At 35.1% G+C, this 25,254-nt stretch overlaps 2 protein-coding genes across 2 annotated transcripts; one reads left to right on the plus strand and one right to left on the minus strand.

The window, feature by feature from the left end:
- The first annotated feature begins 10,548 nt into the window (after window positions 1-10,548).
- On the plus strand, window positions 10,549-11,886 carry LOC106319900 (transcription factor DIVARICATA-like). Its single transcript, XM_013758297.1, has 2 exons — window positions 10,549-11,079; window positions 11,178-11,886. The coding sequence occupies exons 1-2, from the start codon at window positions 10,664-10,666 to the stop codon at window positions 11,671-11,673; spliced, it is 912 nt and encodes a 303-aa protein (XP_013613751.1). The 5' UTR covers window positions 10,549-10,663; the 3' UTR covers window positions 11,674-11,886.
- A 1,179-nt stretch (window positions 11,887-13,065) lies between these two features.
- LOC106319908 (potassium transporter 9-like) lies at window positions 13,066-17,382 on the minus strand. The gene is made up of 9 exons (XM_013758304.1): window positions 17,028-17,382; window positions 15,867-16,092; window positions 15,537-15,782; window positions 15,411-15,461; window positions 15,064-15,324; window positions 14,799-14,966; window positions 14,460-14,714; window positions 13,744-14,266; window positions 13,066-13,681 (listed from the first exon to the last, which is right to left on the minus strand). The coding sequence occupies exons 1-9, from the start codon at window positions 17,157-17,159 to the stop codon at window positions 13,159-13,161; spliced, it is 2,385 nt and encodes a 794-aa protein (XP_013613758.1). The 5' UTR covers window positions 17,160-17,382; the 3' UTR covers window positions 13,066-13,158.
- Between the last annotated feature and the right edge of the window lie 7,872 nt (window positions 17,383-25,254).

Genomic DNA, 25,254 nt, shown 5'->3' on the forward strand with positions numbered 1-25,254 from the left:
CCTTATAAGTAAGTATTTACCACAACTGAAATATCTAATTTTTTTTGAAGTTAAAATATTTTTTTTCTTAATGCTTCTTTTATTATCGACCAAATTGTACTAAAATGATTTGTCTTAATAATTTTTTTTTTGAATTATTATCCGTTTAGAAACTATAGGGGGTGATTGGTAGAGGTTGTGGCTTTCTGTTTTTTTGCTCTAAGATTTAGGTTCTAGAATTTTAGCTTTAGCTTTAATTTATTTTGCTGTAGAAATTTTTCAAAGCACTGTATAAGATCTCTAGACAAAGTGCTTTCTAAAGCTAACATATTTCCTTTTATAATGTTTTGGCTTTAGATTCAGTTTTTAAAATAATAGCATGACTCTTTAAAAAATGGATGTAGAAATTAAAAAGGTTGTGCAAAGCTCCTACAGCCTCAACAAATCACCCCCATAGTATCAAACCATTGGTTCGACATCACGACTATCTAAGATTCATAACATGAAAACAAACAAATAATAGTAATTTTTGATTATCACAGGAAAAAAACCAAAAACATCAAACATTTTAACCGACCAAACTAAATAAATATTGATTTAAAATGATAGTTATATTTTATGAGATTAAAAACAAAACAAAAAAAACCTAAAACCGAACCGATATCCAGATTAAACAGATTAATGTCTCTTTATTAAAAAAATGAAACTAATAATCACATTCTGCGCAAGGCGCGGATTATTACCTAGTATCCATAATATACTTTCTGCCTAATTTCCAAAGAAAGTAATGGCCTCTTTCCATGAATTCATTTTTGTTTGTTTTTTTCTTATAGTCCATGTAGTAACCCTTTCTAAATGAGTTATTCTTGGGTACACCCCCTAGTGTGAACCTCTAGATCCACCAATCAATAGGATTTCATTAATTCAAATTCGATATCTTTTAAAAAAAGGAAACAAAATATTGTCAAATTATATTATGTTTTTTAAATAAAAAGGTAAAAAAAAGATGGTAGTTACAGAAATTTTTTTTTTTAAAAATATATTTTTAACGTCGACAGAAAAACACTAAACCCTAAATCCTAATCCCTAAACCCTTGGGTAAATCCTAAACCATTGGACAAACCCTAAACCCTTGGGTAAACCGTAAACCCTTGGATAAATACTAAACTCTAAATAAAAAACACTAAAACTCTAAATCCTAAACCCTAAACCCTAGAGGTTCACCGTAGCGGTGAATTCAAGAATAAGTCTTTCTAAATATTTGATTCTTTTCAATGTTTACATAATATGCACTCAACATTGTAAGTAAGATTTGGTGGCATAAATATAGTACACATGCATGAGTATGAAAATACGCAAATGTTGCATTAAAACGGACATTTTCTTAGAATTTACTCTTAACATATCTCATATTCCCAATCTTTAGGCCTCTTCTCATATTAAATTACATATTTGTTTACTTAATTATTTTCATAATTGACATTTATTGAAATTTGAAACCTACAAGAAACAAAGCGCCTACAGTTCTTGTGCCGTACATTACGTTAAACGTGATTCATTCCCCAGCTGTAAACCAGTGATACATTCAGCTATATAATTTATCTTCGGTACAATATTGATTAGAGGTGGATACATATGGGGCCTATAGAAGGCATCAACTTAAAAACTCAATTAGCGTGTCGTGTCCAGTAAAGGCCCAAAACATTTATTCTATAATGAAAATAAAACTAAAATTTACATCTATCTATCAGTCAATCAATCTATCTATCTATCCCCTATATATTATTTATATATCATTTAAAAAGCATTACAACTTCTTTTTGTATCCACATGTCATCACTAAAATGATTCTTAGAATCATTAGAAAAATATGTTGGTTCATCTAATTATATAATAAGCTTTTTATTAAACTAACAATAAATTCATCATTAATGTACTTTATTATTTTCTTAAATAAAATTTACGGAATTGCCTAATGTAGCTAAAGTATATATGGCAATTAATGATTTTGAATAATAAAGATTTGATAAAAAATAGTGTATCTTCTATCATATTTGTTTAATTTTAAACTATTAAATAAATTAAACAACCACAATAACCATATAATAAAAATTTAGATTTTTATGAATATGTTATATTTTGAATTTTTACAAACGACTATAAATTACTAAAACTGTTAAAAGTCTCACAATCAAATTTTATGATCCATGGTTTAAAATTTTTGTTATGAAAAAATACAAATGATTACAAAAATTATATAAGTAAAAAGTCTAATTTAATTAATTATTAAGATTAATATATATATAGTTTTAAATTAAACTATAAAACATATAAAATACAATATTTTAATTTCAAAATTGACTTTGAACAATTTTTTTTGATAAAATTTTTGAACAATCATTGACAACTTATTTTTTTTTTAAATCATAAATTAATAAAAATATTAATCCCACAATGAAAATTTTGTTATGAGTAATTTAAATTTTTTTCTATAAAAGATACAAATGATCAAAAAAATATATGAGTAGAAATCATCACTTAATAGACATTAATATTAAAAATATACTAAAATATATTATCTATGTTAGTATCATTTAAATTTAATAATATATCCTATCAAATAAAAAAATAATTTGGATTAATAAAATTGATTTATATGTTCGCACCAATTTAATTATATATTTAATAGTTACTGACTTTTAATTATTTAATATATATTTATTATTTCATAATATGTAAAAATATTTAATACATAAAATAATTTATATATATAATGTTGATCTCGCGCAAGGCGCGGATCTTAACCTAGTCTATTATTATAAAGTACACATTGTCTCTCTTCTTAGGATGACACATCATCAAATAGTTAACTCACAGTGCGACACGTGTCCTCCATCTTTTGAAAAACCTTCATTTATAGTTTGGCTTATCCGTTTTGCATATATTAGGCTGGCAACAAAACGTTGGCCCTTTAAAGCTTGCTCTGTTAATCGAGACTATCTTCCTCACGAGTCATCGCCTCTTTTTTTTAGGGTTCATAGTTTCCTTGAAGCTCTCCTTAGGTTCGCCAACAATGGATGTTCTGAGAGGTTGTGTCAGACGAGTATTTCTGAAGAATCATTGTGTAGCTCTTTGTTGGTGTCTTTTCCTTTACGATTTCTCCCCTTAGAGACATTACAACAAGCATTGATTTCACACCATTAACCAGTGGCGGACCCACTAAGGGCAATGGGGTGTCATGTGAAAGATCTGTAGCATTTATGGTAAAACTCATATCTTGACCCCCCATAAACCCGAGTTCGATACCACCCTGACACCTAATTTTTTTAAATCCAAATTTTGACACCCCAAAAAATAATTCCTGGGTCCGCCACTGCCATTAACAAGTTCTTAAATCTTTGACCCACTATATCTCATTAAGTTATCTTTATCTCTCTCCTAGGCTGTAGAACTCCACCTATATAAAGGTAAATAATCATCGCTAGATCATCAACTTCACAGTTCCTCATAGCAATACAAATTCGAAACAAAATCCGGCGTATGATCTCAAAAGTTTCAAACTTTTTTAATGCAAATCTTTATTTAAACTCTTACGGATATTATTTCAATTCCATTTTCGATTATTCTGTCGAGTGGAGTTTGTTATTCCATAAATTGTAGACATCAAGAATCTTGACTCAAGACTATAAGAATGCATTTGGCAGAAAAGCTGGTTTGTATTTTTGTATTTTTTTCCATATTTCGTAGTAATATATTGTAAATGTAAATCTCATCTCTCTTAATCTTTGGGTTTGACATGTTTCAGATTTACGGTCTCTGCATGGCTTCATTTACTGGCATGGATATTGAACAAGATGAATAAAATGAGACATGCAGATATGCCAAGGCGGAACAGAGACAACAAAACATAATTTCGAGCTATTCAATTCTACTCCACTTCCACCTTCTCACCAACGCTGTTAAGGTCAAAATAATCTTAAAGCAAATAATCTATGGTATCGTCATATAGACTGCTCTTGATTTGCTCAATGTTTCTTATGCATATAATCGTTGGCTCAACTTCCGATCGCATCCAACAACATGATGCTTCCTCAACATAACCATTAGTTTATATGATTATGCCATTGTCAAGGTCTAACAAGTGATGGCTACGATGCTTCTGGTAGAGAAGACAGTGATCAGATTCCTTCTATAAACATCTCACGATCAAGACGAGAAGTATAATTATAATCAGTAGAGTTTAGCTCTTAAGGGTTGATAATCCTTAAGCATTTTTTTATATATGGCTGGTAACATTCAAATGCATCAATAAAGAAAAGTCAATATTCTCAGACAAAAGATTGATGAGCATTATGGAAAAATAAACAAAAAATGGAAGTTTTTTGTGCATTGTCAATGAAGAATAGTTAAACTAAAACAAACATTGAGAGAAGTTAAATAACTATATTTTTCAAATTTTATTATAATTAGACAAGTTTATAATATCTATAATAATTTTAAAATACATAGAAAATTAAAAATATTAATGGTATTTTTAGTTAAAAGTAAATTTAAAATTTAAAATAAATTTGTATTATTATTTATTTAATCGCCCGTCCATAGGGAGAGTTTACCCTAGTATATCATAAAACACATGTTGAAAAATATAAACATAAATGACAAACGCAAACAAAACAAAAACTATACAAATACTTATATCTAATAATAAAATTAGTATTTGACCGTGTAAACCAACCTTGAAGTAGAAGATAGTTGTATTTCAAACGATTTGGGACGTTAATTCAAGCCTTGAACCTTTTCTTATGCCAAGAGTCCATTATAGCGATACTAAGGAAGCAGCGGAAGATTTTGAAGCTTAGATTCAAGTTTTAAGGTTGGAAGCTAAAGGATGTGCTGAGGATGTACTGAGGATGTGCCGAGGCAAACTAAATAAAACTTACATATTATTTTTATTTAATGCTATTGTGGTTGTGGATTGTTCATTATCGCATCATTCTTTATTAGTATGTACCTAGTATTAAATATGTTTTCAAGTCAATTAATTAAATGAAATACGTTTAAATGAAAAACCCTGATCATAAAATACATTAAAATACATAAGCAAACACCATTCTTTGTTATTGGGGTTTGGGGTCTTGAGGCATTGTGTTGGCCAGTTGTTTTATGTATTTCTAGTTCATCTGGTTCTGGTCTTATTTTGGAATAAATTTAGTGCTTTTTATTCGTTTTTTATCTCTCTTTGGATATGGTTGATATGGACTGTGAAAGACTTGGTACTGTATTGGTATATATTTAGGTGGAGGGAGAGATATTGGTCTTTGGATGATTCTTTGGTCTTTTGGAATTCGAAAACGGATTACGGAAGGGGCTTGCAGATGTGGTCTTTTGTCTCATCAAACCGAAGACAGCCACATAGCTCATTAGTTGGATTTGGATATGGAGTTCATCAGCGGGTAATTGGACATAGATCACTTTTTGGACTTGGATATGGAGCTAAAAAGCGTGTATTTGGACATATGGTTTAGTTATAGATGGAATACTTTTATAAAGAACTTATTATGGGATTTATTAGATCATGGCCTTATGTTTTAGAGTTTACCAGATGCTATAAATGATCAATTTTAATGGACTTTACGAATTGGGATTATATTTTCTTTCTCATGATACGGAACAGGAGGCTTATAATTTACTTAAATTATAATTTTATACAGATATTATTTTTCCATAATATAGGTATCAAGGAGGAAGCCCGAGGTTTTTCCATGGGATCTTATATGGTATTTGGGAGAATAACGAATCACAAGGGACGGTTGGAGATTAGGAACTTTTTGTTGGATAGAGACCATTCTAATATTTTATTTCATCACGGGACACAAGTTTTTTCTTTGGAGGTTTCAAGGAAATTTATTATGGGACTGGGAGTTAGTAAAGTTAATAAGCTTGATGGCATTAACATGGCGGAGAGCCTATATAATATGGGGGTTAGAGAATTCAGGGTATCATTACACCCAATTTAGACAGCTCAAGGGAGCCTTTCTATATATATATTTTTTAAATGAGAGCACTAAGTTGGAATTGCCGAGGAATGGAAAGTAAGTGGACTATACTTTATTTAAGGGAGATATGGCATAAACATAAGCCGGATTTTTTTTTTTTTTGGAGACAAAGAAAGAGTTTGAGTTTGTTCAGGAATTTCAATCTCATTTTGGATTTGATAATCTGGTCACAGTGAATCCAGTGGGACGGAGTGGTGGAATAGCACTTTACTAAAATAATGAGTATCAGGTTAATGTTTTATATTCAAGTAATCGAATGATAGATGTTGAAGCAGTGGCTCTTGGGAAAACGGTATATATGACGTTTGTGTATGAAGATCTAGTTCAAGACCTACGAGAACAAGTGTGGGAACGCTTAACTAGATATTGAATTTCGCAATCCGAACCTTGATTTATTATTGGTGATTTAAATGAGATCACATGAAATCATAAAAAATAGGGTGGAGCTTTGAGAAGTGCGGCCTCATTAAATAATATGATAAGGAATTGTGGATTACTGGAGTTTCCTGTCGAGGGAAATAAGTTGTCACGGCAAGGAAGAAGGGGCAAAGGCAAATGAGCAGTAATGGTTAGATGTCTTTTAGATCATGCATTAGCAAATGAGGAGTGACACACTCTATTCCCCTGTTCTTATACAGAACATTTAAGGATGGTGCCATCGGATCACCGCCCAGTGGTGGCTTACTTAGAAGATAAAGTTCCTCGGAGAAAATGGCAGTTTAGATTTGATAAGAGATGAGTTGGACAAGAAGGCCTTATGGAATCAATTACAATGGGATGGTCAGATTATAGTGAAAGAACCGGAACTGGTATAGTGGCAAAAATTAGTAATTGTCGCCACGAGATAGCAAAATGGAGGAAAAATAATCCACCTTATGAGAAAGAAAAGATATCAAACTTACAGAAAGCTCTCGAAAAGGTACAAACAGATGATACTAGGTCTCATGAGGATATTTTAGAGGTGTCTAGGAAGTAGCAAGAGGCATATAAGGACGAGGAGGACTACTGACATCAGAAAAGTAGAAATATGTGGTATTCATCTGGAGACCTCAATACAAAATTCTATCACGCTTTAACTAAGCAGCGAAGGGTCCGTAATAGGATCGTAGGGCTACATGATGTTAAGGAAATTAGATTACAGAGGATAATGGAGTAAAGAAAGTTGCGGTAGACTATTTTGCAGAATTATTTATTGCAACTTCTCCATCGGAGTTTGACGATTTTCTCTCAGAGGTAACACCGGGCATAACTCCACAGATGAATCAACGATTATTAAGGATAGCGACAGAGGATGAGGTCAGAGAGGATCTGTTTATGATGCATCCAGAGAAGGCGCCAAGACCGGATGGCATGACAGCTCTCTTTATTCAACATTCATGGCATATTATTAAGAGTGAATTGGTGGAGATGGTGAATATTTTTTGGTTTCTGGAGAAATGGATTCAAGGTTAAATATTACTAATATATGTATGATTCTAAAGACAGAGAGGCCTAAAAGGATAACGGAGTTGCGACCTATCAGTCTATGTAATGTAGGGTATAAAATTATCTCGAAGGTTTTGTGTCACTGTCTGAAGTTATTGCTACCCTCTCTCGTATCAGAAACTCAATTGACATTTGTGGCAAGACGGCTGATTTCTGATAATATTCTTATAGCACAGGAAATGTTTTATGGATTACGGACTAATGAGGCGTGTAAATGAAATTATATGGCAGTCAAAACAGATATGAGTAAGGCCTATGATATGGTAGAATGTGAGTTTATTAAGGCATTACTTAGAAAATGGGGTTTCATGATCATTGGATTAAACTAATGATGGAGTGTATATCATCGGTTCAATATCGGGTCCTATTAAATGACCAACCTCAGGGCCTCATTGTGCCACAAAGGCGTTTACGTCAAGGAGATCCTTTATCTTCCTATTTATTTATTCTGTGTATTGAGGCTTTGATTGCAAATATTAAGAAGACGGAGAGGGAGAAACAATTAACAGGAATAAAGGTGGCCAGAGCATGTCCTTCAATATCACATTTGTTTTTTTTCGGACGATAGTCTTTTCTTTTGTAAAGCTCAAAAGGAAGAGTGTCACACCATTTTCAGGATTTTAAAGGAATATGAGATAGTTTCAGGTCAACTAATAAACTTTGATAAGTCTTCAATTCAATTTGGACACAAGATCGAAGAATCTGTCAGACAAGAGTTAAGAGATATTTTGGGCATACAGAATTTGGGAGGAATGAGAACTTATCTAGGCCTGCCAGAAAGTCTTGGGGGTTCTAAGATACAAGTTTTTGTCTTTGTACATGATCGTCTAAATAATAGGGTAAATGACTGGACTTTTAAGTTCTTTACGAAGGGAGGAAAGGAAGTGATCATGTCATCAAATCAGTGATTACGGCTTTGTCAAATCATGTGATGTCTTGCTATCGTTTACCCAAGGCTACTACAAAAAAAATGACGAGTGCGGTAGCACAATTTTGGTGAAGTCCTGGAGGTATTACAAGAGGAATGCATTGGAAATCATGGGATAAAGTATGTATTAGTAAGGACGATGGAGGTTTAGGGTTTAAAGATATCATTGATTTCAATACAGCGATGCTTGGTAAACAATTATGGCGGTTGATAGAGAAGCCAAATACTTTATTTTCTCGAGTTTTCAAAGGTCGGTATTACAGGAATGCATCACCCCTGTGTCCGATTCGTTCATATTCTCCGTCATATGGCTGGCAGAGTATCGTATCTGCTAGATCCTGGTAAGCAAAGAACTAATCAAAAGGATGAGATCAGGTTCTTCTATATCTGTATAGAACGATCGATGGCTCCCAACCACTCTCACGAGACCAACTAATAAAAACCAACACAATTTCTATTCATACCTCACAGTTGACCTTACAGTGGATTCCCTTATTGATCATCATTAGCGAATATGGAATTCACAGGCGCTTCGGGCTTTGGTGGACCCACATGATGTGAAATTGATAGAAAGTATACCAATGAGTAGAACTCGGATGACATATAAAGAAGGATGGCATTTCACAAACAATGGAAAATATACGGTTAAATATGGATATTAGGTTGAAAGGATATACCCAAATAAGGAAAAACCACCATTAGTGTTTGGGCCCACATTTGATATTCGAAGGCATATTGTTGGAAAATACGGTGTCCACCGAAAATTAAACATTTTCTATGGCAATTGGTGACAGCGTGCATAGCAGTTAAGAAGAATTTGCAAGCGCGAGGGATACACAGAGATACCTTTTGCGCAAGATGTGGAGCTGATGAGGAATCGATCAACCATGTATTTTTTGAATGTCCTCATGCACTTCAGGTGTGGACTCTTTCAAAGATTCCAAAAAATCCAGCTATGTTCCCAACAAGTTCTCTCTTCGTGAACATGGATCACCTCTTTTGGAGAGTTGTTCCACAGATGGAGGACCATCTGTTTGCATGGATACTATGGTACATCTGGAAATGAAGAAATAATAAAGTCTTTAGTAATCTGGATGTGGATCCTAGGGATACCCTTAAACTGGCAGAAACGGAATCTACACTCTGGGTTGAGGCACAAATTTTGAATGAACATAAGAGGATTCCACAGGTAGAGGCTACGATTCTTTCGTTAATTCCCGGAAGATGGTGTTTCACGGATGGTTTCCTGGAAAGAAAACGATATTTTTTCAGGTCAAAGATGGTATAGTACTTTAGAAGGATTTGAGGGCCTGATGGGGGCAAGGAATGTCCGGGCTTCCCTCTCTCCTCTTCATGCAGAGATGTAAGCGTTACTATGGGCAATGGAATGCATGAGAAACTTACGACAATTTCAGGTTACGTTTAAAATGGATTGTTTTGAATTGGTGAAGGTGGTTTCAGAACCAGAAGAATGTCTAGCATTTGCAATTTATTTGGAAGATATAAACAACCTGAAAGAGAGTTTTTTCCGAGCAGAGATTATCTATGTACCAAGAACGCATAACAAGAAGGCGGATAGCTTAGCACGCATCGCTAGGAAGGAAACGTCTTTTGTAGTTCACATGGATCAAGATCTCCCAGTGTGGTTCACAGAGTCAATATGAATCCGTAAAGTTGCTGACAAAACAAAAAAAAAAACACCATTCTTTGTTTAGTGTTAGAAGCATGAAACCGGTCTGAACCAAAAAGAGAAGCATCAACCGAAATGACCAAATCTCTATAGAGTGAGGATCATTTCAAAAGAGAGAATGAGAGTAGTCGTCAACTACAAGAATCTTATCTTGTGCATACTCTTTACTTATGAGTGACACAATAGAAAACGAACCCAACTGATTGATACTTGTGAATAAGTTAATGTCCCCATCAACCCTCTTATCCCTTGGCACCAAATTCAGTCAAAAAAAAGAAAAAAACGCTCTTATCCTGCGCATATGCCCACTTTTATCCTGCGCATATACATAATCTCCACTACTATGGTGCACTTCTACAAAATTTAAACACAAAAGAATTTCACAAAACTCCAAAAAGCAAAGAATCTGACCCATTCACATACGTTTCGCAAACAATATTATGCCCACCACACGATTAACCCAAAGAAGAGAGAAAAAAAAAAAACAGAGAGAGTGAGAGAGTAAAGAGATTGAAGCAGAATCTAATGGAGAGTGTGGCAGTGACATGGAGCATAGAAGAAGAGAAATCATTCGAGAACGCAATTGCTATGCATTGCGTAGAAGAGGAGATAACAGAGGATCAATGGATGAAAATGGCGTCAATGGTTCCAACCAAATCATTACAAGAAGTCAAGAATCATTACCAAATGCTTTTAGAAGATGTCAAGGCAATCGAGAGTGGACAAGTCCCATTGCCTCGGTATCAAAGAACAGGCGAGGAAGCAGCAGCAACTTCTCCGGCGAACAGAGACTGCCATTCCTCCGGCGGAGGCGGATCAACGGAGAAGAAACCAAACCATGGAGTCTCCGGGATAAGTAGCTCCAATGGCGGCGGAAGAAGTAATTCCAAACTTGAACAAGAGAGGAAGAAAGGGATCCCATGGACACAAGAAGAGCATCGGTTTCTTCTTCTTCCTCCTCAATTCTTTTATAAAAGCGAAATAAAGATGTTGCCTTTATTCAAATGCTCTGTTTTTGTTTTTGTTTTTGTTGTTGAAGGTTATTTCTTTTGGGTTTGGAAAAATTTGGGAAAGGAGATTGGAGAAGCATCTCAAGGAACTATGTGATCACAAGAACACCAACTCAAGTAGCAAGTCATGCTCAAAAATACTTCATCCGGCTCAACTCAATGAACCGAGATCGAAGAAGGTCTAGCATTCACGACATCACTTCTGTGAACAATCAAGCTCCTGCAGTTACAGGACAACAACAACAACAACAAGTGGTCAAGCATAGACTAGCTCAGCCTCAGCCTCCGCCTCAGCCTCAGCCACAACATCACACAATGGCTGGATTAGGGATATATGGTGGTGCACCCGTGGGACAGCCCATCATCGCACCGCCTGATCATATGGGTTCAGCTGTGGGAACACCTGTGATGCTTCCACCTCCAATGGGAACTCATCATCATCTTGGAGTTGCTCCTTATGCTGTACCGTCTTATCCGGTTCCACCATTACCACAGCAACATCCAGCTCCATCTACTATGCATTGACAACAACAAGTGGTGAAAACTGACACCACATTGTACTGAATACTTGTGTCCATTTTCTCAAATTGAACACTGAGAGAAGGAACAATAACGGAGACTGAGACGAGCAATAATAATGTACAGCAGAGGAATCTGTTTCTTTCCATTTCAAAAATCATTATTTTGGGTATATTTCTGTCTGTAGAGGGAAAGATATATAGAGATCTTTCTTTCTTTCCTCTTGATCTTAAAGAGTTATTGTGAAAATGACATGCTAAAGAGTAGAAATGTAGAAAGATGTGAAAATAGAAAACATACTAAGAAGTATCTAATGACTAGAAAATTTCACCAGGCATAGGACGATCAAATGATAGTGTCAGTAAAGTTTTATACCACATCCATCAAGTATGATGCCACGATCATGCTAACATAAAAAAATGGTATCATATTTTTTTGACATGTCATAATCTTAAAATTTTTATTGACATATGTCACGATCATGTTAATCAGCAATTTTGAATAAACGAGCTTTATATAATATAAGATAAATAATTTTTGACGTCATTATAAAATAACTCTTGTTATTGTGATATTATGATTTGTTATTTGTTTATAAATCAGAATATTTACTTTATTCTATTATTCATTAACACTTTGTTTGGAGGTAATTATAAATAAATTTTATGAAGTGTTTGAATATAGGAGTCATTCAAATTGAAGACTATCTTTTAGTTCTAATACTTGCCAACTCATAGTTATAGATTGCTCTAAAAACACTGAAACCGGTATAGATCATAGTAGCCGAACAAGATTGATCATTATGCACTTCTGGTTTATTTTGGGTTGTTAATGTAAGAAAGTATTGAGTATGATATGGAGTTATACAAGAGTGCCTTATATACACGGCAGTACGGCATTGTAGTAGGGTTTATTGACGAGAGTATATGGTTTCCTTAAACATAGAAGATCCTAAATCAATCATCAATATGATTGATCCTTAATAATAGGTACCATATAGTCAGTGCCGGTCCTGAGATATTCATGGTCCAATACAAAATACAAAATTGAAGCTCTAGATAATATATAAAAAATATGTCGATAAAAAACTAAAGTTTATAATAAAAAATTACAATATCCTCAAAACTAAAAAACTTATCAGTTCTTAAATATAGATATTCTTGCATTTTTTCTTGCAAAATTATCCAACAAACTTTCATAATCAAGTTCTTGATCATATCCTTTTCAATGGACAATATAGCCAAACCATTTAATCTTTCCTGTGAGATAACAAATTGTCAAATTGATATATTTATAAGTAATAACATTGAAAAAAATAGGCCCTAAAATTTTGACAAAAATAGTAGGCCCCATATGTTTGTATCAAATGTTTTGGTTCAAGCCCGGGCCTGCATATAGTTCAAACTTTAACTGTGTACAAACATTCAATTCAGCTTACTGCGATTTGTCAAACCAATCTGAGACGTTAGCCCCTTAAAACCATGATAAATTCTACACATAAAAGACTTGTCCAACGTTTAAAAGGGACTCGTGAGGAACATTGAAGATGACGTTGTTCCCTCTACAAATCTTTTTAAGAAAGGCATAAACATAATTTATGGCAATCTTCTTAGGAAGCGATGAATTTCTTCTTGCTTTCACGACAGTGTTTCCTTGAATATGAACAACCCCTGAGTCTCTACCACTCTTTAGAAACTCCAGCTCGTTTGTCTCCTCCTCACCCACCGCTCTGTCCGGGCAGTAGCTAGCTGCATTGCTCGGTATATCAAGGGGGATGATTGTGTCCAGTGTTGATACCGTGTAGTCCACCATCGAAGAGAACATGTCCATGTCGTTATTGTTGATCAATACTTCTCTCGACTGATGCGGCTGGCTGCAGATAGAAGCACTGCTGCTGTTGCTTGAGTTCGAAACTGGCTCCATCATTCTTTCCATTTGGACGAAAGAGAACAGGTTGTTAAACAGCTTGTTCTCGAAATCGTCGTCTTTCTTCTGTAGATCCTTATAACCATACCTGTTCAACGGCTGAGAATTACTTAAGTGCATTATAAGTCACAAAAGTAACCATGAAAGTACCTGGCGACACAGCGAAACATTCGGAATGTTTTGGATCCGATTCTCTTCACTAGAAACCTCTCTTCTTCGGGGATAGTATAGACAGGGAGGTACTTGACGCAGACAAAGACTACAACTGAATGAATCGCCGGGAGGTTAGTGATGACATGAGAGAAGATGTGAGGAACGCCACTCGCTAGCTCTGAGTAGACTATCCCTATCCCCGGCACCCGGACAAGCCCAAGGCTCGGGCCAAGGCCGATGATCCAGCTCATTGAAACTTTGCTATGCACTTGGAACTCATATCTCTTGATTTTTACGTAATTCCAGACCAGCATTACAACAAGTAAGACCGCTGCTATGACTAGCGGAAGCCAACCACCTTGGTTAACCTTTAAAAGAACTGCCGAGAAGTACGCGCCTTCAACCATGAGGGACAGCACGGTGAATACGAGGATGAGAAACCAGTTGCACCGCCACACGAGTAGCATAAGAAGCACCATGAGTACTGTAGTCACAAGCATCACAACAGCGACTGCCGTCCCTATTTTCATCATGATACCAAGACAGTCAGTCAGAGGTTTTATCTATTAGAGACATAGTCTCGCACATCGGAAGTTGGAATGAATCCCAAGTAATATATAAGATAGATATGTCACTCCTCTTAACACAATTGGTTTTAGGTTGAAAGCCATCTAGCTTAACGTTAGCAACATGGTTTAAGATGAGCATCATACCGTATGCATTCCCTATTTGGTTCTGATTCTTGAATCTAGCAGTGACGGCTATGCAACCAACCATGAGTATCCAGTTGATATCCGGGCTATAAATCTGACCAAGAAACTTCTTCGAAGTATGAACGACTTTAACAGGAGGAAAACACCCATGAGCCATAGCCTGCTTGATTATCGAATATGTCCCTGATATTGTAGCTTGGCTTCCAACAACCGCAGCTCCTGTGGCAACTATAAACATTGGCCAATATATACTATCTGTGGAGTCAAAGCAAAAGAGATAAAAGTTCAGCATTATTAGGCACTATGACTCCAGTCAGTAAGACAAGTTTTATGACAAACCCGGGATAGATTCATAGAATGCATTTGCATAGTTATCTTTGTTTTTGACAAGGTACGCAGCTTGGCCACAATATGCTAAAAGAAGACAAGGGAACACGAAAAGCGTAAAGGCAAGCTGTATAGCTAATAATGGGAAATAAGCAATGTCGTCGTATAGTGCCTCTGTCCCTACATTTTTAAAAGATGAAACAACAAAGAAGATGCATTTAAAAATCAGTTGAAAAAAGAGGCTAGGGGCAAAGAACAAGCATGTTTAGCATGTAACCTGTTATGCTGAGCAGAATTCCGCCAAGCGAAACCCAACCATCTCTCCCTCTCCGTCTGAAGTACATGTATACATATGTCGGCGAAAAGGCTTTTAAAACGCTTGTATCGTATATGCAGATGTTGTATAACCCGGTGCCTCCAATAAACAGAAGCCAAATAAAGACAATAGGTGCAAAGAGCCATGCAACTTTGTCCGTACCATACTGCTGCATACTGAACAGACCCACCAAAATAAGAACAGCGACGATCACAACGGTGTCTGAACAAGAAAAGAGTTGGGAAAGGATTAACAGACAAATGAAAAACAAAATAAACCGAAAAAAATGGACTAACATTAGAATATACCGCTACTCATCTGTGGATTGTTAACTTTGATCCCACCAGTAGCTGAAAGAACTGAAGCAGGAACTAACACTCAGTAACCTGTCATCTATGAATCCAGGAAATGTAAGCTAAGAGAGACCTACGTACCCGAGATAGCCGGGGTAAAGATGCCATCACCAATCGTCATACAAGTCCCTACAAGAACAATTATCAGAAGCGCTCTCTTCCTAGATTCTTTCTTCTCCAACCAGTTCATGGTTTTCGCAGCCATAGACCCCTCAGGCAAGAAAGTACGTCCATATGTCGTGAGCTCCTGGTCGCTACGTTGCTGGTCCGGGATTAGTTTCAGTTTACCATTTCTGCATAGCAACGAGTAAATAGCTAGAGTCCCACCTGCACGTACATTTCATTAATTCAGGAGCAGCTAAATCTGTAGTGATTTTACTTACTTTGAACATATAGTGAGAGGGATCCTACCTTGACCGTTGTCGTTAGCTTTGCAGACAATGAAGACATATTTGATGAGAGGGATAAGCAAGAGGGAGTAAATGATTAAAGAAAGTGCTCCAATTACATCTTCGGTGTCATTTATTCCATCAGGGAATGTATTGTGAAACACGTACAAGGGAGATGTCCCCAAGTCGCCATAAACTATCCCTAGACTCTGGAAGGCCAACCTCAGAAGCATCAACGTTGATAAACCCTGTAGACAATAGATGAAGTGGATAAAAAATACTCAACTTCTTATCTCTGAAACTTATGTATATGATTGAATTAGCTTCTGAAATGATGTCTCATAGAATTTATGACTTTTTTTTATAACCGTGGTATGATCCAAAAACTTTCTAGGCCCAAAGAATAATCACCGCAAAGCCCGCGGAATCTTACCATTTAAGGTGTCCAAAGTGGCCGGATTCGAACCCAGATGGCGGTACTCACAACTGTCCCTTTTACCAATAGAATTTACATCTTAATCTAAGGATGTTATTCAGTCATGAATTTTATACAGAATCAATTGTTATCCGATTGGTATTCTTAATTAAAGATTAAAATTTGGTGTTTTGTAAACCATGTTTACTATTTTCATACACAGTTTTGTGTTATTCAATCAAGATTAATTTTAAGAATTTTACTAAATCCTATATTATTCAAAATACTTTATTTTTCGGAAATCTTTGTATAGTATAGTCCCTAAAATGAAACTCAATTGAGCTTCGTGAATAAATTGCTGGGAAAAAATTGAAGGTATAATACACACACATAACATATTCTCTTGAATTTTATCAAAATTGCAAGTGTTGAAGGCTATATAACATCAAAATAGCAACTCTTAATCAGTGAATAACAGTCCCCAAACATATAGTTACGTTATTATCATGTCACACCCAAATAAGAACTAGCTTGAAAGAAGAGATTTGCGAATTCTCAGAAGAAAGAAACAAGATCCAGAAAGTTCTCAATTCTCAACCTTGATCATGTGAATTGTTCATCTCTCTTTGAGTTAATTGAATTCAGATAGTACTCAAAACTATAAACATTGATTATTTTGTTTTAGTCTAATACTCATGTTTATGTCCTAAGTATAGACAAGAAGAACTTTACAAGAAGAAAAAATGATAAGTTATGTATAGTATTTACCTTTTCTTTCTGCATGTTCTTGAGCTTATGTGCTTCTTCCTCCATTGGCTGATCAAGTTTCTGCTCTAAATCCCACATAGCTCTTACCTTTCGCCCTTCTATTGTTTCCTCTCCTTCTCCTTTTTCCGCCATTTTTCTTTGCCCGGATACAGCAAGAGAGAGTTTGAAATTCCCCAAAATTGTCAGACAAAGCTAAACAAACCTCTATGGATCAAATTTGCTGGCTATGAGACAAGTATCTACGTGTTTTCCGCTTGTTAGTGGAACTAAATGAAGTGGCTTTGATTTATGAAAGAGGTAGCAATATTTAGTATCAACTATGTGAGAAATTGATTAATATATAGGAAGCCAAAGGAAAAGACATACCATTTGAAAAGAAAAAGTCGATAAAATGTTTAATATATTAACAATAAATAAATAATATCAGATCTAGTCTAAATAAATAATATCAGATCTAGTCAATCAAAAAATAATCAGATTACGCGACGTAAACACGGACTGGGGAATAATTTGGGTTTTGTAGTTTTGTTAACCATGATCTTGATCTCTTCGTCTGTTTCAAATAATAAAAGGACAACAACTTAGAGCATGATTATCGGGTAAGGGTTTCTAAATTTTTTTTTTTTTTTTTTGGTTTTATCTGATTAAAAAAAAAAAAATTAAAACGAAACCAACCGCGGGCCGCCATGTGTTGTGGAGCCTGCAAAATAGTGTAACAAACATGCCAAGAGCGATCCGTAACTGGGAACTTTGGGGATCGTTTTTTCAAAAAACATGGGGCCCACACCCTTATTTGATGCAGAAACTCATTTTGGGTTCCGCGATAAATGTGCTCATAGACATCTCCAATGGGGTTCTTCCGATCGGAGTTCTTAATATATATATTATATATGTGTAAATAATTGTGGGGTCCACAATTATTGTGAAATCCATAAATAAGGATTCTTAGAGATTTTTAAAACCCTCTTTTAAGAATCTTTACTTATGGAGTTCCACAAAAATTGTGGACCCAACAATTATTTATACATATATAATATATACATAAATATATATATATATATATATATACATAACACATATATTTAGAACCCAAACACGAAGAACCCCCGTTTGAGGTGACAGATAGAATTCTACCATATGTTTTGGGTTTATTCATATTATACGGAAGACCACACTTTACCATTACTTTATTACCAAGAATGTGCTCGGCTCTAGGTTATCGACTGTGTGGCCATAGCACCATTAGTGGTTCGTGGTAGCTAGTGGCACCAGAGGCGAATCTAGACAATCTAAACGATGGGTGCATCACTGGTGATGAAATAACCAAATTGCATATGAAAAAGATTAAACCTTGGAAAGTGAAGATACACAAGCTACTTTTTACCATATAAGCTACCATTTTTACCATATAAGCTACCATTTTTTGATGTTTTACATACAAAATTTTAAATTTTAATATAATTGAGGGTGCACATGTCTCCACGCCCTATAACCTGTTTTCGCCACTGAGTGACACCCAGTGGTGGAGGTACGTAGAGAGGAGGGAAGGGAGCTGGCCCATATGAATTATTGAAGAACCTTTTATTTTCATTGATTTTTTGAAATTTTTATGATCAAGTGGCAAAATCTTTTGTAATGCCCCATATGATTTTAAGTTTATGATTAAGTGGCACCCAGCGGCGGAGGCAGATTTTATATTGCCCTGGTGGACCTTTTGTCTGGCTACAGTGTCCACTGTAGTTTTGTGATTATTTACCAATTGTTTCGTATTAAATGCAAAAACAAAATCTAGAAACTGAATGACGTCAATTGAATGAAGTGATCGAGTTGTGTGAACGCGCGCTTTATGACTGATGATTTCGTTATATCACCACTAACTTGGCAACTTCTACTTGGCATTAAAATAACATGATTATGGCCACGTCCTTGCGCATCATATGTACTTTTTCTTGTATTGTTTTACTGTTTTAAATTATCTCGTACTTGCTACAAGACAAAAATTAATCCGAGGTATCATGGGGAAATAAATAAACCTTAACACTGAGACCACACGGTCTCTTTTTCTTTTAGGTTGATGATATATTTTACACGTTATCTGTAGTTATCGATGGCAAAATCAAGAGCAATATTTTTTTCTTCTAAACATAATAATGTGAAAAGTCTAGATTAACAATTAGAATTTGTGACTGTCATGTTAACTTCTCAATCGGAATGAAAACATATACCAACGAATGGTCTCTAGCTTGAACAAAACAAAACGATAATGGCCTAATTTAGACTATCATCATTTGGGGTGTTAGTATTTTCTTATTCAATTCTTTTTTTTTTGGGACTATTGGTCTGCATATCCATGGATTTGGTGGCAACTTCAATGATCCAACCAACATTAATGCTTACAAGGAATCTCCTGCTTCAATTCTGCATCTTTTTCTTCTTCTTTTCATATTTTAACTAAATGTAAAATTTTTGAACAAAAAAATGTAAAAAAATCTTGATAAAAAAATGTAAAATTTATTGAAACCAAAAAAGGTTTTTACATTAGTGCATCGTTAGATGGTGTTTTAGGTACTTCTGCTACTTCCTCCTTTTTTAATAATAAAAATTTTGAAGAATAGTTTTTGTTGAAAATTAGATAATATTTTCAGTTTTCGATGTAAAGTATAATATGTTTTATTATATGATTTTTTTATTTAGAGAAATACCCTAGGATACCACTAAATTTTTTTTATCACAAATATAGACTGTAAGGATCAAAATGACCAAAATATTTCATTAAAAAAGTAAATATACACGTATATCCACAAGGTTAACTAATCTAAACCTTAGGATTTAGAGTTAAGGGGTGGAGATTTGAGATTATAAATAATAAATAAATATTAAAAATTTGAAAATAAAATATTGAAAAATAGTTTCAAAAAGTATTTCGAATTACAAAAAAGAAAATTAAAAAAAAATATTTCAAAAAAAACATTTCAAAAAAATAAATTTATAAAAAATTCGAATTTGAAAACATATAATCTAAAACTTTTTTTTTCTGACATCAACACAAAAAGACTCATACTGACTCTGCGAACCATCCCTGTAACTCTGCAACCATGTGAACGACGAAAGACGGTCGTTTTCTAGAACTGCGTGCTAGACTATCCGCCCTTAAATTCTTCGTCCGAGGTACATGAACGATTTCTGAGTTGAGAAGCTTGCTCTCAAGATCTTAGTATCCTCCAGATAGTTGTCATACGCTGGCCATTCTTCTGGTTTCGAAATTATCTTCACCAATTGAGAACAATCTGTCGCAAACGTAACCCGAAACTACCGTAAGTTCTTCATACATTCCATTGCCCAAATGAGTTCTTCCACTTCCGAGTGTAAAGGTGAAAGACTCGCCCTTACATTCGTTGCCCCTAACAGTCCATCAAAACCCTCTAGGGTGATGTACCATCCTTGACCTGAAAAAGTATCTTTATCTTTACAAGATCCATCCGTGAAACACCATCGTCCTGGGATTACATACATGGTCATATCCCGTGTTTGAGGAGCTCTCCACTGAGTATTTATCACTTGTGCCTCCGCCTAAAAAATATATTTTTATTATTTTTATTGTTTTATTTATATCTAGGGTATTATGGTATTTTACCTATTAAATGAAATATTTTGGTCATTTTCTCATTAAAGTCTATTTTTGTAACAAAAACTTGAAAAATAGTCTATTTAAGAGAATTGCCCTTTTATTTATCATCGGTCGAATTGTGGTAATGTGAACAATTAATAATATTTTTGTTTAAAAAATATAAAAATATTAAACGTTTTATTCTATGTGCAAAATCATATAACGTCGTCTATTAAAAAAACTAAGGAACATGTAATGCAAAGAAGAGATGCTTGCGGCAAACCAAGCTACAAGATAACAATTGATTTTCACTTGTGCCAACACCGTACAAGAAAAGATATGTACTCAGCTCTTTCCCATGGCATCTTGTATTTCTCTCTCTAAAAACTGCAAAGAAGTGTAGCCTAATTCTAATAAACTCTCGGAGCCTAAACATAAAATCCACATTTAAGCTCAAAATCTAATTTAATGTATTTTGGTAATTTTGGTAGACTTTGTTGGATCAATTAATTTAAGCCAGTGGGCTTCCAAATTAATTGAAAAACCTGTGAATATAAATGGCCCATTCGGAGGCCTCTTTATTAAATGAACGAGGAAGTAAGTGAAGTCCCACATCGGTTGTGTGACTGATTTTCGAGCAGTATAAATATGCTCATGTGCTATTAGTGTTCAAAACGGCTCAGTAGGAGAGATCGCTCCACTTGTGCGCCGCCGTTGCCTGGCCGGCTTTAGGCTCGGACCAAGTTAAATTTAACATTTTGCCATTTAAAATCGAGAAAAAACAGCGTGCAATTATATTTTAAACGACAAACGGTTTGTCTATAAAATAAAAACGTTATGCATTTTATCCTCTCGAAATTTTAAACGAAATAAGAGAGAGTCTTGGGGAATAAGTTTCGCAACTCAACTTCCCTCGATCTCCGCGAGATTCTTGCCCACGTGCAGCAGCTGTTGCGGGAAGTGGGTTGTCTCCGTCTCTTTAAATATCGCCTCTGCTCTTCATTCATTTCTAACTTTTTCCGTATCGAAACCACAGCAAAAATCCCTTAGCGTAATTCATAATTCCGAGAGTGTTTCGTAGAGTTTATAGTTCGATAGGGCGATCACGAGTGAGGCGTGATTCGTCTGCCATAGTTGTATCCTGAGACTCTATATTCGTACAGTCTCGTCTCACTAACGGAGCGAATATTTTGAGTTAAGGAAAGCTATCATATCTCGACTCCATGTCTGTTTGCGAATACGATTTCTTATCGTCCTCGTATTCGTTTTTAATATTCGTCTATTTCCTTAACTTCGCTTTTATTATATCGTTTACGTCAGTCCGGTTTACCGGCGTCTACAGACTTAATCCATAATCTTTCTCTTATAAACGTGAGCCATAACATAGAGGTGATAGAGAGACAAATTTGACAGCAAAGCTCTCAAAATGATTGAAATTGCAACCGTCAACTACCTTGAGTTCCCAAAAGGAATCAATGCCAAGAAGGTGTTTTGGAAAGACGATCAGATACGAAATATATAGGTAAAAACTTGAGTTGGATTGATAGATCTCATAGCAAGGAAGAAACAACAACTTCCAGATCTCAAATCGAAGGTAAAATCCAAATTTATTTTGATCTAAAATTTGAGGGAAATCATCATATTTCTGAAATCTGTCTAGATTTGGTTTCCCAAACTCACAAATCCATATTGTGAGGCGATTTCCCTTGACATTCCCAAAACAAATTTTTGTTTCACTGCTTTGTTTCCTTTGCCATGCACCGACACCATTGACTTTGTTCTCGTAGAGGCTGTGAACTCCCAACCATTTATGCGTTGGAGATATCTTTTCTTATTTTGTGCCGAAGCTATTTTAAAGACTCGTGCTAAGCGAGATATTTTTCTTGTTTTCCCAAAACTTGAAAATTTTGAGGTTGAGTCAGAACGATAATTGATCATTGATAATATGGCGTATTAATGATAAGATGTGAGGTGGTTAGTATATTTGAATTGTATGAAGTCAACCTGAGGATGAGAAGATGGCGATCCCGTCGAAGCCTGTAAACTAGTTAATGGGTCCAAAGTGGCCTACGCCCTTTCGAGGTAATAGGTAGCCCAAGTTGTCATGTTATCAACATTATCAGAAATGGTAATTATAAGATGAGAAATTCTGGTGTGTTTGATAAGTATGTGTGTTAATATAAACGAATTGCTGTACTTATTGATTTTTAAACATTTCCGCATGCAGGTTGGTTACTAGTTTTGGGAATCATGTGGGCATACATGACAATGTTAATTAGATGACTTTTGGTTATTCATCCTCCCCCTCTTTTTCCCTTTTTAGTGGGTGTAGGTGTTTTTTTGTAGTTCAATTTATAGGGCGTGAGACTATGGAACAAAGTGATTGGGCACAAGTGTTACAATTTGGTATTAAAACCTAGGTTAAAGGCCACTCCGATTTTGACCCGAAGGATCGTAACAGAAAGGAGATGGGTTAGAATATTCTTGGAATGTTCCAAATAAGTTAGAGATATTTTTTATTTTGCATAAAAAAAAAGGTCATTTGATTGTATAGGGTTCCCCCTTGGATCATGTTTAGTAGTATATGTTGAATTGTAGGATTGAATATCTTTGTGGAGTGTCTAGTTATGAAGAGATTTCATCAGGTTGATTAGTAAAAGTTTTGAATCATTAAGACACTCATGTAAACTTGAAGGAACACTAATTTAGTTAAGTTCTGAGTGAGTTCATATCCTTTCGATGATTCAAGCAGAAAAGTTGTTGGCAAAGAAGAATGGACCTTACATCGCCATAGAGGTGAAGTAGATGCAGAGTTAGACACTATTTCAGTGGTAGCATAAGGACATCTTTGAACTATTAAAAAGGCCACCACCAATGAGGGGAGATTCTTTAACCATTCAGATAGATTCAGCAGTTGTTACAAAGATGGCAGAGTTGGAAAAAGCAATTAGAGGACTAAACAGACAAGGGGTTCATTCATTCAAGTAGTTGAACATTGGAAGCACCAATTCAATCTGTAAAGAAAAAGGATGGAAGTTTAGATAGACTATCGGGGATTAAATAACGCCACAATTAGGAACAAGATCCAGCTACCATGTAGACGAGTTGTTTGACAAAATACAAAGAGCTTCATGGTTTCCAAAAATAGATTTAGAATCAGGCTATCATCAGATATCTAGCTATAGCGGAAGAGAATGAAATGAAGTCGGCTTTATGGACTCACTATGGAAACTATGAGTTCGTACTTGTATTTTAGGTTAACTAATGTGCGGCCAGCCTTTATAAAATTAATGAACAACGTGTTTCATGATTATTGAGATAAACTCATAATTGTGTTCACCAATGATATTATAATTTACTCAAGGACTAAAGAGGACCATGAGTGGCATTTGCGTGTGGTGATGAATAGGTTATGAAAATAACAATTATTCACTAAGTTTAGTAAGCGTAGTTTTTGGCAAAGAAAGATAGGATTCACACATGGCTCATATGGTTTCAGGAGAGAGAGAGAGAGAGAGAGAGAGAGAGAGAGAGAGAGAGAGGGAGAGGGAGAGGGAGAGGGAGAGGGAGACGGATCTATTATTATGCGCAAAAAAAACCTATGGGCCTATACACTTATGGGCCAACCAAGAATTTTTTATTTAATTATATTATTGTAATAATATTTATAAGCAATTCTTAATATATAAAAATTGAAACTATAAGCCAAACCGCCGTCAATCATATTATGATAAATCATTATGTTATTTTTTTATTTCTAAAATTTTTAATATTACCAAAAATTATTTATTTCAAAACAAAATGTAAATCAATATCAAATATAAAAAAACTTACAAAAGTAAAAACTATTTAGAACTTAAGATCCTGAAAAGAGCATGCTAATCACTAATTTGCCTATCCCTAAAACTGCCATAGAGGTGTGTAGTTTTATCGGGTTGGTTAGATACTATAAGAAGAATGTAAAAAGATTAGCTAAATTTTCCAAACTAGTGACTAACTTAATGGGAAAGGAGTAAGGTTTGAATGTCAGATACCGTGAAAAAATCTTTAAGAAGTTAAATGAGCATTTAACTCAAACTCAGGTGTTAGTGATACGCCAGGCATGAGTCGGGCGGTAGATATGGGCCTGGCGATATATCAAAAAATTGAGAACTAAATTGGATTAATCGGAGTGAACTATATATTAGGTTTGGTATCCTATACTGATATGCTACATGGTCCAATGGCAAAGAGGTGGATCAACCTTCCCAAAACCTGGGTTCAAGTCTCACGTACATCTTATTCTATTTTTAAAATTTTAACGTATAGTGAGAAATGACCGCTTTGACCTCGTCTCTTTAACAAATTTACACCATTTTATGCAAATATTTGGCATAAACTGAAATTAATGCGCCGCCGTACGCTATTATACGGCTAACTTGGACCAAAAGTGCTTGCATGCGTTTCACCTTCGATCAGGTCTACTTCGTCATGGTGGGTCTGCGACTTGCACAAAGGCGGGCGCGTTTCTCGGCTACTCGCCCCTGAATTAGAACATGTGTATTACCAAAGACAGGAGTACAATATATGGTTTATACTGATGTAACATGAACGAGATTAGCATTTGTGTTCATGGAAGAA

This window comes from Brassica oleracea, unplaced genomic scaffold (genome assembly GCF_000695525.1).
Source record: "Brassica oleracea var. oleracea cultivar TO1000 unplaced genomic scaffold, BOL UnpScaffold00685, whole genome shotgun sequence".
In the NCBI taxonomy this organism is placed as follows: domain Eukaryota; kingdom Viridiplantae; phylum Streptophyta; class Magnoliopsida; order Brassicales; family Brassicaceae; genus Brassica; species Brassica oleracea.